Below are 13,721 nucleotides of genomic sequence, written 5' to 3'. Positions count from 1 at the left end.
AAATTTAGCATCCCCGGTGCTTTCTCAGTGAATCTTCACAAAAACCTACAACAAATGTGGGCTCAGGAAGGTCCTAAGCACCTTGTCCAAGATGATGCAGAGAGCAAACAACGAGGAAATCAGCTGCCTGCCATGCAGAGAGACTAGCAGAGAGACCAGCAGGCTTGGGTGTAGCTCTGAACTCTTCCTTCCCCGCTTATCCCCTTTGTAAAGGTTTACATGACCTGATTAAAAGAGAGATATTATCTTTCACTGTTTGATCACTAATACAGTATGCTAATACAAAATGAGTCAGAACTCAAAAACTAAAAGGCATAGACTTTCTACCTTTGTTTGGTCTCCTGGGTCTCCTCGTGCCTGAGGCTCTGAGTGGCTTCCCGTCTTCTCCCAGCCAATCTTGTTCCCGCTGATATGGCTAAACATAAAATGAACATGATTACTGTCCAATCACTTTCACAAACCAGCTGACAATGACAAGAAGGGCCTGAGCTAAGTCTGCAGGCTCATGATAACAATACTTTTAAAATAAACACGTCGAGAAATAACTCTATTATAGTAGTTATTTCTTCCTGCTTCAAAAGAGTAGGTGATAACCACATACTATGGAAAAGAAACTATCGAACGTCTAACTTAGAGGAGTCACCAGGCAGTTTAGAGATGGTCTGTGATGTGCTTAGCGCTATGGAGGATGCAGAGGAAACAAAGGCCAGCCTTGCCGTGGAGGATCTTTCCATTGTCACAGCGAGACAAAAGATCGGCATTTAATTGGCAATTATGAGGTAGCAGAAAACTTAAATGTTATCTGGATCGAATACTACACATAATTTATAAATAAATGTAAGGCGATAATACATCACCCAGGGCACTCCAGCCTATTCATGTGGAGGGGGCATTAGAGCTAAAACTAGAGGTGACTCGAACTGGCAAATCTGAAAGGCAGGGAAGGTACACTCTAGGCAAAGCGAGATGGCACAAACTTGGTGGGTTCACAGAACAGGGAGTTCACGGGAACTTATTTGGAGGATGGCTTTATTTAACAAAGTAGGGAGAAAAAAAGGGGTAAGGAAAAAGAGATGAGAAGATCACAGCATCTCAAATTCCAGAATAAGAGATAACTGTGCTGTTACCCATAACAGTCTGGGAAAACAATTTCATGGGTTTAATGAGCATTTAAAAAAACTGAAACCAGACAGACCAGAATGAGTGGTGTGAATGAGCATTATTTCCTAAAAGTCTTTGTTCACTTGTAGTATATGGGTTTACCATAGTCCTCAGGCAAATGTGAAATGCACTGTCTACAGGTAGCAGAGGATATGCAGGGGCTTGAGCAGGGCCAGCAGGACGCAGCACCACACTGGAGCCTCAGTACACAGTGTGACCCTGAGGCAGGGATGGCTGTGGTGCTCCGTGCACTCACCCTTCCACTATAAGGTTCTATGCCCAAACTACCTTCTGAAAACCAGTGTTGGCCATAGGGCATGCCAGCATGGGTCAACTGGCCTGCCTTTGTAACTGACTCACATGACAGATAGAGAGGTTTCAAGACCAGATAATTCTCCTGTCTTCCAATCAACTTCATTTTAGGTCTGTCTTTTAAAAAAGGAAAAAAAAAAGCAAAAAGATTCCACTGTCGCACGATGGACCCATCCAGCCAAGGATACCGCACGCACGCCATGAAAAGTTCACCCACCCTGTTCAGGTTTCCCGGTCTTCATGGAGCTTGGAGAAACCACTGCTCTGTTCAAGTTCACTACCTCATGCACAATCTCTGCCTGCAACTTAAAACTAGAGGAGACACCAGCAGTGGCTCAGACACATCAAAAACCAGTGCAGGCATCCCCAGAGTGTGGTGATCTGTACCACTGAGAAAGCAGTCACTGAGGGCACAATGTGAGCAGACAATGGAGAAAGGATCAGGAGGTGGATGACCATGTGCTGATAGGGAAGCATGAGTCAGTAAGCTGGGAGATGCAGGGGGCAATAAATTACTAAATCCTGGCCTAGAAGTACATGGCAACATTGGCACAAATCTTGCTTATCTTCCATTGGATGTAAAGAACATTAAGCGTTCTCAAACTGTTGTTAAGCTTAAAGACTCATGTGGAATGCTTATTAACCATGCAGACCCCCAAGCGCCCATCCCCGGGGTATCTGTCCCTAGAGTGTCTGGGGCTCTTGCAGGGTAAGAGGATCTAGAGGATCATGCACCTAGGATGGAGGGCAGGGGAGGCCGAGTGTTAGGAAAGTGCCAACCAAGGAGGGGACGCACCTCTCTACTAAAACTGGAGAGCCAAGAGGTTCATGCCAGTGCCACCTGAGATCACAGAGACCCCTACACTCGCAAGCCTTAGTGTTGTTCTACGTAGATTATCAATCTAAAAATAAATGTCATAATCTGGATGCTCATATAACCTTCTAACAATCATACTACAAAATCTAAAATTTTGCCTGAAAAGCATCTTGACAAGAAACAGATTTTGAGAAGGTCAATATATTTCAATAGGACAAATATATTACTTTACAATTTGAAAAAAAAAAATTGAACATGACAAATGCCTTGCTTTGAAGAACAGATGGATAACATTTTAGAATACTACTTCTATATATATTTATGTTTCATTTCACACAACTAATAATACCTTAAACTGACACCTGGAACCATGTAGGTAAACCAGACGTTTCACTGTCTCACACTGCACTGAGATGTGCTGAGACAGGCACTAGCTACAGGGAAGTAGAGTCAGTGACCCGGGCACTGTGCAGGAAGCCTGCGGTGCTCTCACAATCTCGTCCCCACCCCCACACTATAAATCTCTAATGATAAAATGATCAAATCCAGGCTCAGAGAGAAGGAATCTACCCACAGTCACAAATAAAGCAGCTAGATTCAAACCCAGACCCTTATTTCAAACTACTGGCACCTGCTACCACAGCAGAGCTGAGCCGTGGCTACAGTTTCATACATATGTGAGAATGCAGCACGCAAGCAACAGAAAGGGTGACTCTGGCAAGTCAGCTCGGTGGCTGGGGAAGCCCAGCACTATAGGATGGGGTATTCGCAGGCTGTCAGAGAGGTGTGCCAAGGCCTCACTTCACTAGGAACATTTGGAGCTTCTGTACGAAAGCCTGGGAGGACAGCAAACTGTTCTAGTCACTGAATGATTTCTTTTCTCCATCTTTCAGCAAGTTGGTGAGACTAGGATGGAAATGTACTGGTGTTCTGGTGTGAATAAGAATTATTTCCTAAATGATGCTTGGTTTACACCAAGTAACACCAAATAAAACTTGGTTTATACCAAGTATACCAGCGTATGACGTGTCACTCATGTTCCTGACTGTCAGGGGTGTAGAGTTTTCCTTTATGGAGCAGAAAAGAAAGAGAACATTAAGTAAAAGCTGACTTCTGTGTCAACAGGAAAGAGCAAAGGCAAATACACCAAAATGGAAGAAAATAAATCATTAAATTTAGAAAAGAAAAGATCAAATTCACAGCAGAACTATCTGGCATGTATAAATTTTTCATTTCTATCTGCTCCCCAACTCAACAGGGCTGAGAACAGACAGCCGGGAGGGTCTCTGATAGTGTAACAGAGGGCCTGGGCAGCAGAAAGCCTCGGCCTGGTTGGACAGATGCTCAGAGCTCTCCTGCAGGGCCTGCCCTGTCAAGTGCTAGCTCCCTACAGAAGCACCAGTACCTGGGTGCCCTGACCAGGGAAGCTACAAGAGTAACAGAGACAGACACCTGATAGGTCTAGTCTCCTCATGCCCTAGTTAAGCTAACATCACACATTCAGGTTCCTTCACGTAATGGGTGAGCTTAAAATGTCAGGAACACAGAAAGCGCTTTTCCATGTGGCAGTCAGATGATGGCTCAAACTTCTTTCACAGCCTTGTCAGGGCTTCTCGCTGTCATCAGAAGACTGTGTGACCAAGAAGCCCCACCTGGCCACGGAGCAGTCCCCTTGGACCCCGCAAGTGAGGGTTCAGAGACACCTAACTGTGTCAACACATCTGTCTTAAGACCAATACGAAATGTCTACACAGATTAGTGGATGGCTAGCACACAATGTAATGATATAGATCATGATTAATTTTTGCCAACGTATAAAATTCAGAATCACTTTTATGAGAAGGTATTAGAAATGGTACCATGTGTTAAAAAGTCAAAACATAAATATAAAGCAAATATCTGTCTGGAACAAGAGTGTAACGGTCTAAAAGAAAAACCCACAGCTATAGTAAAGTCATTCCCTCAGCCCCAGGACCCATGCCTCAGGATCCTGGAGCAGGGCACGATGGAATTCTCCTTGTGAAACACAAAGTTTTTTTGGAAGTGGAGTTGGAAAGGACTTAAAGGACACGAAAAACATTCAACACCATCTTCAAGCAAAACAGGCACATCAGGTACATGCTTCCTAGGATACCAGATCAAAGGGAGCCAAATAAAATTCTTTTAGTTATTTTACACTAAAAACCGAACCAGTGTTCTGGTTTTCTAGCATACTAATAGTTAATTTTTAAAAAGTAGTGACAGCTACCATTCATTGAGCTTATTCATCAGCTAATTTAATATACAAACAACACAGCAAACCTGCCATGCACATCTGAACGCTCTGAGGTCCTGCGAGCTTCAGGTCACAACGCCACCGAGAAATACCAACCAAGAGACTCTGAGCAAACCGCTTCCTGCCAACAGCGCGGTCTCAGTGCTGCTCACGGAGCGTGCTAACACCAAACAGCCTACCCTCCTGTGGTCCGTCTTCACGGTCCAGATTTGGTCCAGGGAGGACAAGTCATCAGCAAAAATTCACAGGGCAGGGGGACACAAGACTTATGCAAGAGATGCCTCCATAACACCACATGTCAAAATAAATAATAAATGTGGAGATGTCCTGTGCCACAGGGCTTTCTCCACTAAGATACATATATAAATTCTCAAGAAAATGAAACACATTGATACAAACAAGGACACAAGGTGGAAAAAAACTCAGTCAGTCTTCTCTCTGAATGAGGACTTTTACATATCTAATTTAAAATGTCAGTAATTTTATCCAAAAATATTAAAGCAATAAAGTGGACATATATAGATCTTATTAAATATTAGGTATTAAGTACATATGCATATTAATACTTACACACACAAATAAGAATACATAGTTACATAAGTATATTAAGTATAAAAGATGGAAGAAAAGGAAAAAGGGCAAGTTACTCTCCCTAAGATAGACCTAGTTATTGTAAAAATCTTATTTTAGCAGATGCAGAGGAAAATAAGGTGCTTGAATATTCACCAATCTTTCAAATATAATTACCTCTCTAGAAGTAAGATCATGGGGAACTCTCTATACTGTATTTTCCAGTGTTTGAATTCTATATAACTTTGTATCAAGATGATAATTAGAAAAAAGGTATAAAACAAAGAATTAAAAATTGTAATACATCAACCTCAGATGTGATTCAGATTTTGCAAATCCAAATGAATCTACGAAAATAACATAAAATAAATACCTCCACAAGGATTCAGTTGTAACTGTTTTGTTTTGTTTTGTTTCATTTTTTACACAGGATCTCACTCCGTTGCCCAGGCTGGAGTGCAGTGGCACAATCTCGGCTCATTGCAACCTCCACCTCCCAGGTTCAAGCAGTTCTCCTACCTCAGCCTCCCAAGTAGCTGGGACTACAAGCACACACCACCACATCCAGCTAATTTTTGTATTTTTTGGTAGAGAAAGGGTTTCACCATGTTGGTCTTGAACTTCTGACCTCAAGTGATCCGCCTACCTCAGCTTCCCAAAGTGCTGAAATTACAGGCATGAGCCATGGCACCTAGCCTCAGCTGTAATTCTTAATTCAACTGAAGCAAGATTACAAACATCTGATAGGCACCAGGAAGGGAAAAAAGACAAGAATGTCACCTTAATTTTTAAAATTTAAACAAGAATAAAGCAAGTTTATGCTGGTACTGCTCTACCGCTCTAACAAAGGAACTGGCAGAGACATTACTTAGAAAGCCACACATTTCATTCCTTTTCTTTCTTTCCTTTTTAAGAGACAGGGACTCATTCTGTTGCCCGGCTGGACTGCAGTGGTGCCATCATGGCTCACTACAGCCTCAAAATCCTGGGCTCAAGTGATCCTGCTGTCTTAGCCACCCAGGTTGCTGGACCCACAAGCACACGCCACCACGTCAAGCCAATTTTTAAATTTTATGTTGCCCAGGCTGGCTTCATGTAATCCCCCAGCCTCAGCCCCTCAAAGTGTGGGGATTAAAGCATGAGCCACCACACGTGGCCCCTTTTTCCTATTTTATTGCCAAACTGTTTTAGGCCTAGAATAACTGCCAGTTCTGATCACTACCCAAGCACCAGCCTATTTTCTTTCAAGGAACATGCTAGAAAGAGAGTGTTGTGTCTCTTCAAAGTAGCCCATCAGACTCAGAACTGAGCTCCTAATGGGTTCACCTTCAATTTTGTTGGAAAAATACGTCAAGCAGGCACAGCTATGTGGCAAGGGGTCTTCTCACATTCTAAGAACTCCTCCTCTAACAGATTTTTCCAAAAATTCTAAAGAGAAATTTACATTTCAAAAGAGTAACACAGCCCATGACTTCCATTCCAACAGCACAGGAGAACTGTACGGTACAAAGACACTGAACAACTCACCCAACTAAAGAAACTAAAACGCTGAATAAGATATTAAAGAAATACAACAAAAAGAAGAGAGAAAGCTCAGAGCTGCCAAGCGCACGCAGAAGAAGACTGCCCTACTGCCGCTGAGGACTGGCTGAGAGCATTTCCCGATCTGCTGCCATCTGTGTGGATGCCTCCCCATGAACTTGGGGTTATAAAAGCAGATTCTCTGTAGTATGTATGAGGCTCCTGCGCAATGAACCCTGATGACAGCATGGGGTCACACACATCTGTTCCACCAATGTTGCTGCCATGCACACCCCACAGCCACCTTCCTACAGGCACAGAGCAAATCTCCACAAAGAGCACCCGAAGCCACACAGCTCTCAGACGTCCACAAGTCATGACAACATCAAGCAACACTCAGTGGCGACAGCCAGGACCCAATAACTCCGTCCATAACCCCTCACCACATTTTATCTTCAAAAATAAATGTTTGACAATTTTATAAGCTTTTGTAAAAGGTATCTTATGTTCTAAGTTATAGAACTTTGATATTCTTACTGAGGGTGAACAACTTTTTATGTTTATCGATGGCTGCTTCCTCTGTGAATTCCATGCTTATACTTTTAAGAGATGAGCTCTCACTACATTGCCCAGGAGAGAGTGCATTGGCCATTCACAAGTATGATCATAGCTCACTGCAGCCTCGACCTCCTGGGCTCAAGTATTCCTCCCGCCACAGCCTCCTGAACAGCTGGGACTACAGGTGTACAGTACCACACCCAGCACATTTGTATCTTTTTCCATTTAAAACAGTTGCCGTCGGCTGCACACAGTGGCTCATGCCTGTAATCCCAGCACTTTCAGGGGCAGAGGTAGGAGGATGGCTTCAGGCCAGGAGTTTGAAACCAGTCTGGGCAATACAGCAAGACCCCATAACTATAAATAATACAAGTTAGCTGGGTATGGTGGAACATGTCTTTCATCTCAGGGGGAACATGCTGAGGTGTGAGGATCACCTGAGCCCAGGAGCTTGAGGCTGCAGTGAGTTATGATGTCACTGCACTCCAGCCTGGGTGAAACAGCAAGACCCTGTCCCTAAAACAGTAATAATAATAATAATTTTAGAAAAGCACTTACCTGTTTAATTCATAGGAAGCTTTTTTCTTTTTTTGTTGTCTCTTTTTTTCTGTAACAATCCCCATCGCCCATCACTACCACTCTTTAAAAGAGTGCCACTGATTTATTGTTGGGGAAACTAGGCCGTTTATTTTGCAGGGTGTCCCACATTATTCCTTCCTTGTGGTGTCACTGAACGTCCACTACAGAGACAGAAGAAGTTAGGGCTGGACAATGAGAGGCAGAGCATAGCAGGTGGGGGCACATCTTGCTACGCATCTACAAGGCCAATCGCCTCTGCTATTTTATAGTCCAGAAATTATAAATGTTTCTGGCGAGGCCCGGTGGGTCACGCCTATAATCTCAGCACTTTGGGAGGCCGAGGCGGGTGGATCACCTGAGGTCAGGAGTTTGAGAACAGCCAGGCCAACATGGTGAAACCTCGTCTCTAGTGAAAATACAGAAAAACTAGCTGGGCGTGGTAGTGGGCAACTGTAATCCTAGCTACTCGGGAGGCTGAGGCAGGAGAATTGCTTGAACCCGGGAGGCAGAGGTTGCAGTTAGCCAAGATCATGCCATCGCACTCCAGCCTGGCCAATAAGAGCAAAATTCCATCTCAAAAAAAATTTAAAATATATACATACATATAAATATTTCTACCATCAATTTATTTTAAGACCAGAGTTCTGGAGTTCAACTGTTTCCACTAGCTGAATGGTCTGACTGTCCGGAGACCCACTGTCTCGAGGGTAAATGGCATCAAGGTGGCAGTAAACTCACCTCCAAAAAAACACCAGGGTCTCTCCAGCCTAAGGTCATGCTAAGCTCACTCGGGATCAGCAGTGTCCAATCTTTTGGCATCCCTGGGCCACACCAGAAGAATTGTCTTGGGCCCCACATAAAATAGACTAACGATAGCTAATGAGCTTTAAAAAAAAAAAAAATCAGAAAAAAAAATCTCATCCTGTTTTAAGAAAGTTTATGAATTTGTGTTGGGACGCCATCCTGGGCTGCGTGCGGCCCGCGGGCCACGGGATAACAAGCTTGCCCTAGATGTTTCCCGTGGCACTTAGAACACATCCAGCTGTGCACGGCCCAGCCCTGCTGGTCCTCACACCACAGCCCATCAGCTGGTTTGCTTCTTTCTCCCAGTCTTCCGGCCCCGCTTTGCTCTAGCGCTCCCAGTTCCCCGCTCCTCACTCTGGGCACGTCTTCTTCATGTACTCGTCAGGGTTTCTATGTTCACTGCTCACATACTGTCCTCTAGAATGCAAGCTCTGCGCACAGACCTCATCACTCCTATCCTCTGCCCTGTCCACTGGTAAATAAATGCCTAAGTATTTCTTGCCTAAGAGAATGAATAATTTCCATTCCCTTAGGACCATCCTGAAAAAGCAACATAGGTCCCGGGGTCCCCATTCAATTCTAAACCAAAGCTTAAAAAAGTAGTGACTTTTTTTTGGTAAACTATGAAAGCTATTCTCTGTTCTCTTATGCACAGCCTAAGGGGCACGTTACACACTGCAGATACAACCAATTCAACACACTAGAACCCTTGCTGAAAATCATGAACACTGTCCCTACTTGGCACACGCATCACACCCCTGTACCTGCCAGAAGCAAAGGATGCCCGTGATCAAGGGTTTGACCCCAAGCTGAATGCTAGTTTCTGACCCTGAAGCCTTCAGAAACAAGCACCCTTGTCTCCTCTGCCTTCATTCATCTCAACTCTAACATGTCTGTCTCTTCCTTATTATAATAAAAGTAGAAACAGATGCAAGGAAATTAAGTCACTCCTAAGTCACACAGCTTGAATCCAATCTTTTGATTACAGGGTGTACCCTGCATTCTTCATGGCATTTCATACCACAAGGATCGGAAAACACAATCCTCTGAGCAGGTCAAATTCCAGTGGCAGAAACAAGATGCATCTCCAGAAAACAGTAAAGATGCCATACCAGGGATAAAGATGATAAGCACTGCAAGAGGTCAGAGGGAGGCCAGATGCTCAAGCTCCAAAAAGCTTACCAGAACCTTTTGCTGTGTACACAGCAAAGACAGGACATGCTCAGGCAGTCCTAATCACTCCAAGTTCAGCTCATCCTAACAAAGACAACTTGCCAAATTAGATGGGCAATTCACATTCTTCTCAATCACTCCCCACCGGAGGAACAAGCGCCTCAACTGAGATATGCTCCAGTCACCACCTACATCCCCAAGTCAGCACCCTGACCTGGTTTCCACATCTCCATCATGAGCACTGAACTCTTGTTGGGGTTATAAAGCTTACTTCTTTTGCTTTTTGTCTTATTTCTCACCCATGTTTCAGAGTTTAGAAAGAACATTTCTTACTAAAACAAAAACTGTATTTAACAGACACTTGGACCTTGCTGATATGAGTCACATTTTATAACAAACTGCACATGCCTTAGAATTCTGGTGCGTAAGGGCTTCTAAGACCATCTACCAGTTGTTCTCAAACTTCAGTGTGCTAAAGACTGACTGAGGTGTTTATGTAAAATGCAAATTTGGGGGCCCCAACCAGAGATTCTGATTCAATGGGTACTCAATCTATTATCTTGCTAGAGGTTAATTTAAAAGTTTGAATATTCAACTGCAACTCTTTACTTCATTTTAGAGTCTTGGCATTGCATATACAGCAAATAAACATTTATTAATTTTATACTTCTCTGCACATTTAGCAAATCAACATTTATTAATGTTATACTTCCCTGATATAAACAGGGTGTGCATCCCTGGATGGCAGAGAGCCCTTCAATCAGATCAACAGAGGACAGAGAAGAAAGATCACCTGCTTCAGGTGACACTCCAGGTAAGAACTGGCATGGACACTGACAACTATGTCTCTTACATTTCTTACGTAAGAAATAGATGTAACATCAACCAGTCCTGGTTATCTACGCTGTAGATTTCACACTAAGGAAAAGGAGACATTGACTTAAAGGAAAGAAATTTTTTTTCTCTGTTTTTTTGTTTTAAACATAAGATAGTTTAAAGGAAAGGGAAAGTGCAAATTTAAGATTTCCTCGATCAAATTTTAACCAACTATGTATTTGTGAACTCATTTATTCAGGGACACACAGTGTTTAAAACACTCCTCTAAGGAAACAATCAGCCCGGGTCTAGGCAGCTTTCTATGGTTATGCTTGGACAAACAGTGTTATTTCAAAAGTGTCCTCTGATCTGCTGAGTTTAGGAGAAGGAGAGGAAATTCAGAGCTCCCCTGATCCAGGAGCCAGGAGATCAATGTTTCGGGGGTCGGCAGGGGGTTGCTGTGGTGGGTGTGAGTGGCACCACACCAGACAAATGGCCCCATGTTTGGGGCATCACACAAACCAGTTCTTGTCAAATTCCTCCCCAGAAAGGCTCCTGTGGCTCCAGGTCATGGGGCTGGGATGGTGCAGGTTTTAAATCATGGAAACTTCAAAGAACATACCTACTCTTCCTCTCTCCTCTCTGTCCAAGGAGCCCCCGTCTGAGTACAGACTGACCATCACCCACCTGCAACAAACTACATCTTTGAGCACAACACCAGCTGGGCTGGCAGGCCAGAAGGCAGCTTCCCCAGGTCACTACCCGCCAGGAAGCACCCCACAACCTGTGCACCACTCACTTTGTCGCCCCTCCGCTGCCCTCGTCGTTGTCGGAAGATGACGATGTAGAAGAGCCAGGGAAGTAGGCGGAATCCACGTGGTTGGGGCTGCCGCTCTGGGCCGGGTTGATGGGCGAGGACCGCTCATACAGCGGTGTGTGCTTCCCTTCGTGAGGAATGTTGCTGTAGCTGTTCTGCTCCGTCAGATTCTTCCCGCTCGTGTCCAACGTGAGAGGTGCTGGCTCAGAGAGGCTGTACGGGTATGGACCCTGGCCCGGGGCGCCCCCTGGGCTGGGCACCTGTGGGGCCTGAAGCGAAGGGCACAGGTCACGCGCATGTGGCCAGCAGGACCCGACTCAGGCCCAGGCTGACGTTTCCCGGCTCATTTTTATTTCAACAAACACTGGCATCTATTTCACACATCAATTCAAGAGCTTAGGAACTTATTTTGGCATTCATTGAAATTCAATGCACACACCGTGTCTGAGACCGGCCACCCGACCCAGCGCACGCAGGGAAGGCCTTACCACGGGCTTTGCTTGCAGAGAGGTCTGCGGAATGTTGAGCATCTGAGGAGGAACATGCGGCGGCACCATCCCAGGCATTCCAAACGGACCGGGTCTGGCTGCTTCACCAACACAGAAAGAAAAGAATCACACAGCTGTGAACAGAAGGCGTTTCCCAGGGCATCCTGGCGGCCAGCCCATGGCGCCAGGGATCTCACCCTCACCTGGCTCAGACATCGACACCACCATGGGTCCCACTTCTCAGAAATCATTACAAATTGCCATTTCGCAGTAAGGACAACTTAATTTTATGATGCTCGATTTGATGGACTGGGACTGGGATTCTAACTTTCCAGGTATCTCGGTGAATTTGCCTTAGTGGTTCTCCTCTCGTGCACTTCCAAGGGCCTCGGCTGTCCCTCTGCCTGCAACTTGGTGGGGATTCTCTGTAACTCAGTCTCCCTGCTTAGGGCTGCTCCTAGCCTGAGGTCTCCGCAAAACCAGAAGCCCTGGCAGGCATGAAAGGAAAAAATTTGGACCGAACAGTTTCCTTTACCTTTGTCAAGCAAGAGGACTTTTCTGTTTAAAGTACATTGCAACTACCGTTATACTCTTAGCTAACTAGTGAGTTTTTAAATGTAAAAGGAATTGGTTTTCATTGTTCAGCAATTAGGTTACACATTTTAACACATATACAGGATGAGTAATTTGGGATTCTGTGTTCTCTTAAAACATAATTTCATAAACCTGCCTGATGTGTGCTGGCATGTGCTAGTCATCATTCCCACGCTATGTTGCAAACCGAAGAAATCTGTTAGGGGACTGAAAGCACATGGAGGAATGGCTGAAGCAGGACAGCAGAACGAGGAGCCGGGCCAGCCCGAAGCTGGGACAGAAGGCAGGGGCTGGAAGCCTCCACACTCAACATCTGGCCTCACGGAGTCTAAGGAGAAGAAGAGAGCTCAGGGGCCACGTCAGCCAACAGAAGTGAATGAGTGAGTAGATGGTGCCCATAAAGGGCTGTTCCAGAGACAGCACAAGACCCGCGGTAACAAGGACCGACTGGGGCCCAGATGTCAACAGCACTTCCAAACACCACCAGCAGGAAACACGAGGACATGGGACGCGGACCCCCAGGAGCTGCACTCCCTCTCAGAACACTTAGTTGCTGAGCGTCTATGTTGTGTCAGGCTGAGGACTGGGCCTGGGGATGAAAGGAGCCCTGAGGCGGTGTAAGATGCTTTGCTGAAGACACAGAGAAAATAGAAAACCTGTGTGAGACACAACAGATCCGCCAGGTGCTCACACGGTGGCACCATCTCTTCCTTGGGCTTGTTTTAAATGTGGAAGAAAACCAAGCCTAAAGCTTCCTGACTCCAGTTTCCCTCTTTACTCAGTAGATACGCTTCTACAACCTCTTCATCTGAACACCAGGCGGTATGCTTAGGCCTCACGTCCCCCCTCAAATCTCATCTTGAATTATAATCCCCACAATCCCCACATGTCTAGGCAGAGACCAGGTGATCACAGGGGCAGTTTCTCCCATGCTCTTCTAATGATAGTGAATGAGTTCTCACCAGATCTGATGGTTTTATAAGGGGCTCTTCCCTCTTCACTCGGCACTTCTTACTGCTGCCTTGTGAAGAAGGTGCCTTGCTTCCCCTTCAACTTCGCCATGATGCTAAGTTTCCTGAGGCCTCCCCAGCCATGCTGAACTGTGAGTCAATTAAACCTCTTTCCTTTATAAATTACCCAGTCTGGGGCAGTTCTTTATAGCAGTATGAAATCAGAAGAAAACACCAGGCAAGGGGAACACAACCCACAAACCACCACCTCTCACACTGCCTACTG

At 45.1% G+C, this 13,721-nt stretch overlaps 1 protein-coding gene across 11 annotated transcripts in view; it reads right to left on the bottom strand.

Annotated features, from left to right (window-relative positions):
- The window catches only part of FAM120A (family with sequence similarity 120 member A), a 114,922-nt gene that overhangs the window by 38,037 nt on the left and 63,164 nt on the right, over positions 1-13,721 (bottom strand). For 6 of the 11 annotated variants that reach the window (XR_012424916.1, XR_012424914.1, XR_012424917.1 and 3 more), the window contains exons 6-8: positions 11,892-11,992; positions 11,386-11,672; positions 328-415 (exon numbers count right to left, since the gene is read on the bottom strand). Coding sequence is in view for 6 of the 11 variants with exons in the window: in XM_005582268.5 (XP_005582325.4) it covers positions 328-415; positions 11,386-11,672; positions 11,892-11,992 (476 nt within the window). In the remaining 5 variants the exon portion in view is untranslated. The remainder of the gene's footprint in view (positions 1-327; positions 416-11,385; positions 11,673-11,891; positions 11,993-13,721) is intronic. The other 5 variants (XR_012424915.1, XM_045372947.3, XM_074017891.1 and 2 more) reach the window with 2 other exon arrangements.

Source organism: Macaca fascicularis, chromosome 15 (genome assembly GCF_037993035.2).
Source record: "Macaca fascicularis isolate 582-1 chromosome 15, T2T-MFA8v1.1".
In the NCBI taxonomy this organism is placed as follows: domain Eukaryota; kingdom Metazoa; phylum Chordata; class Mammalia; order Primates; family Cercopithecidae; genus Macaca; species Macaca fascicularis.
This window is presented reverse-complemented; position numbering and strand designations above follow the sequence as displayed.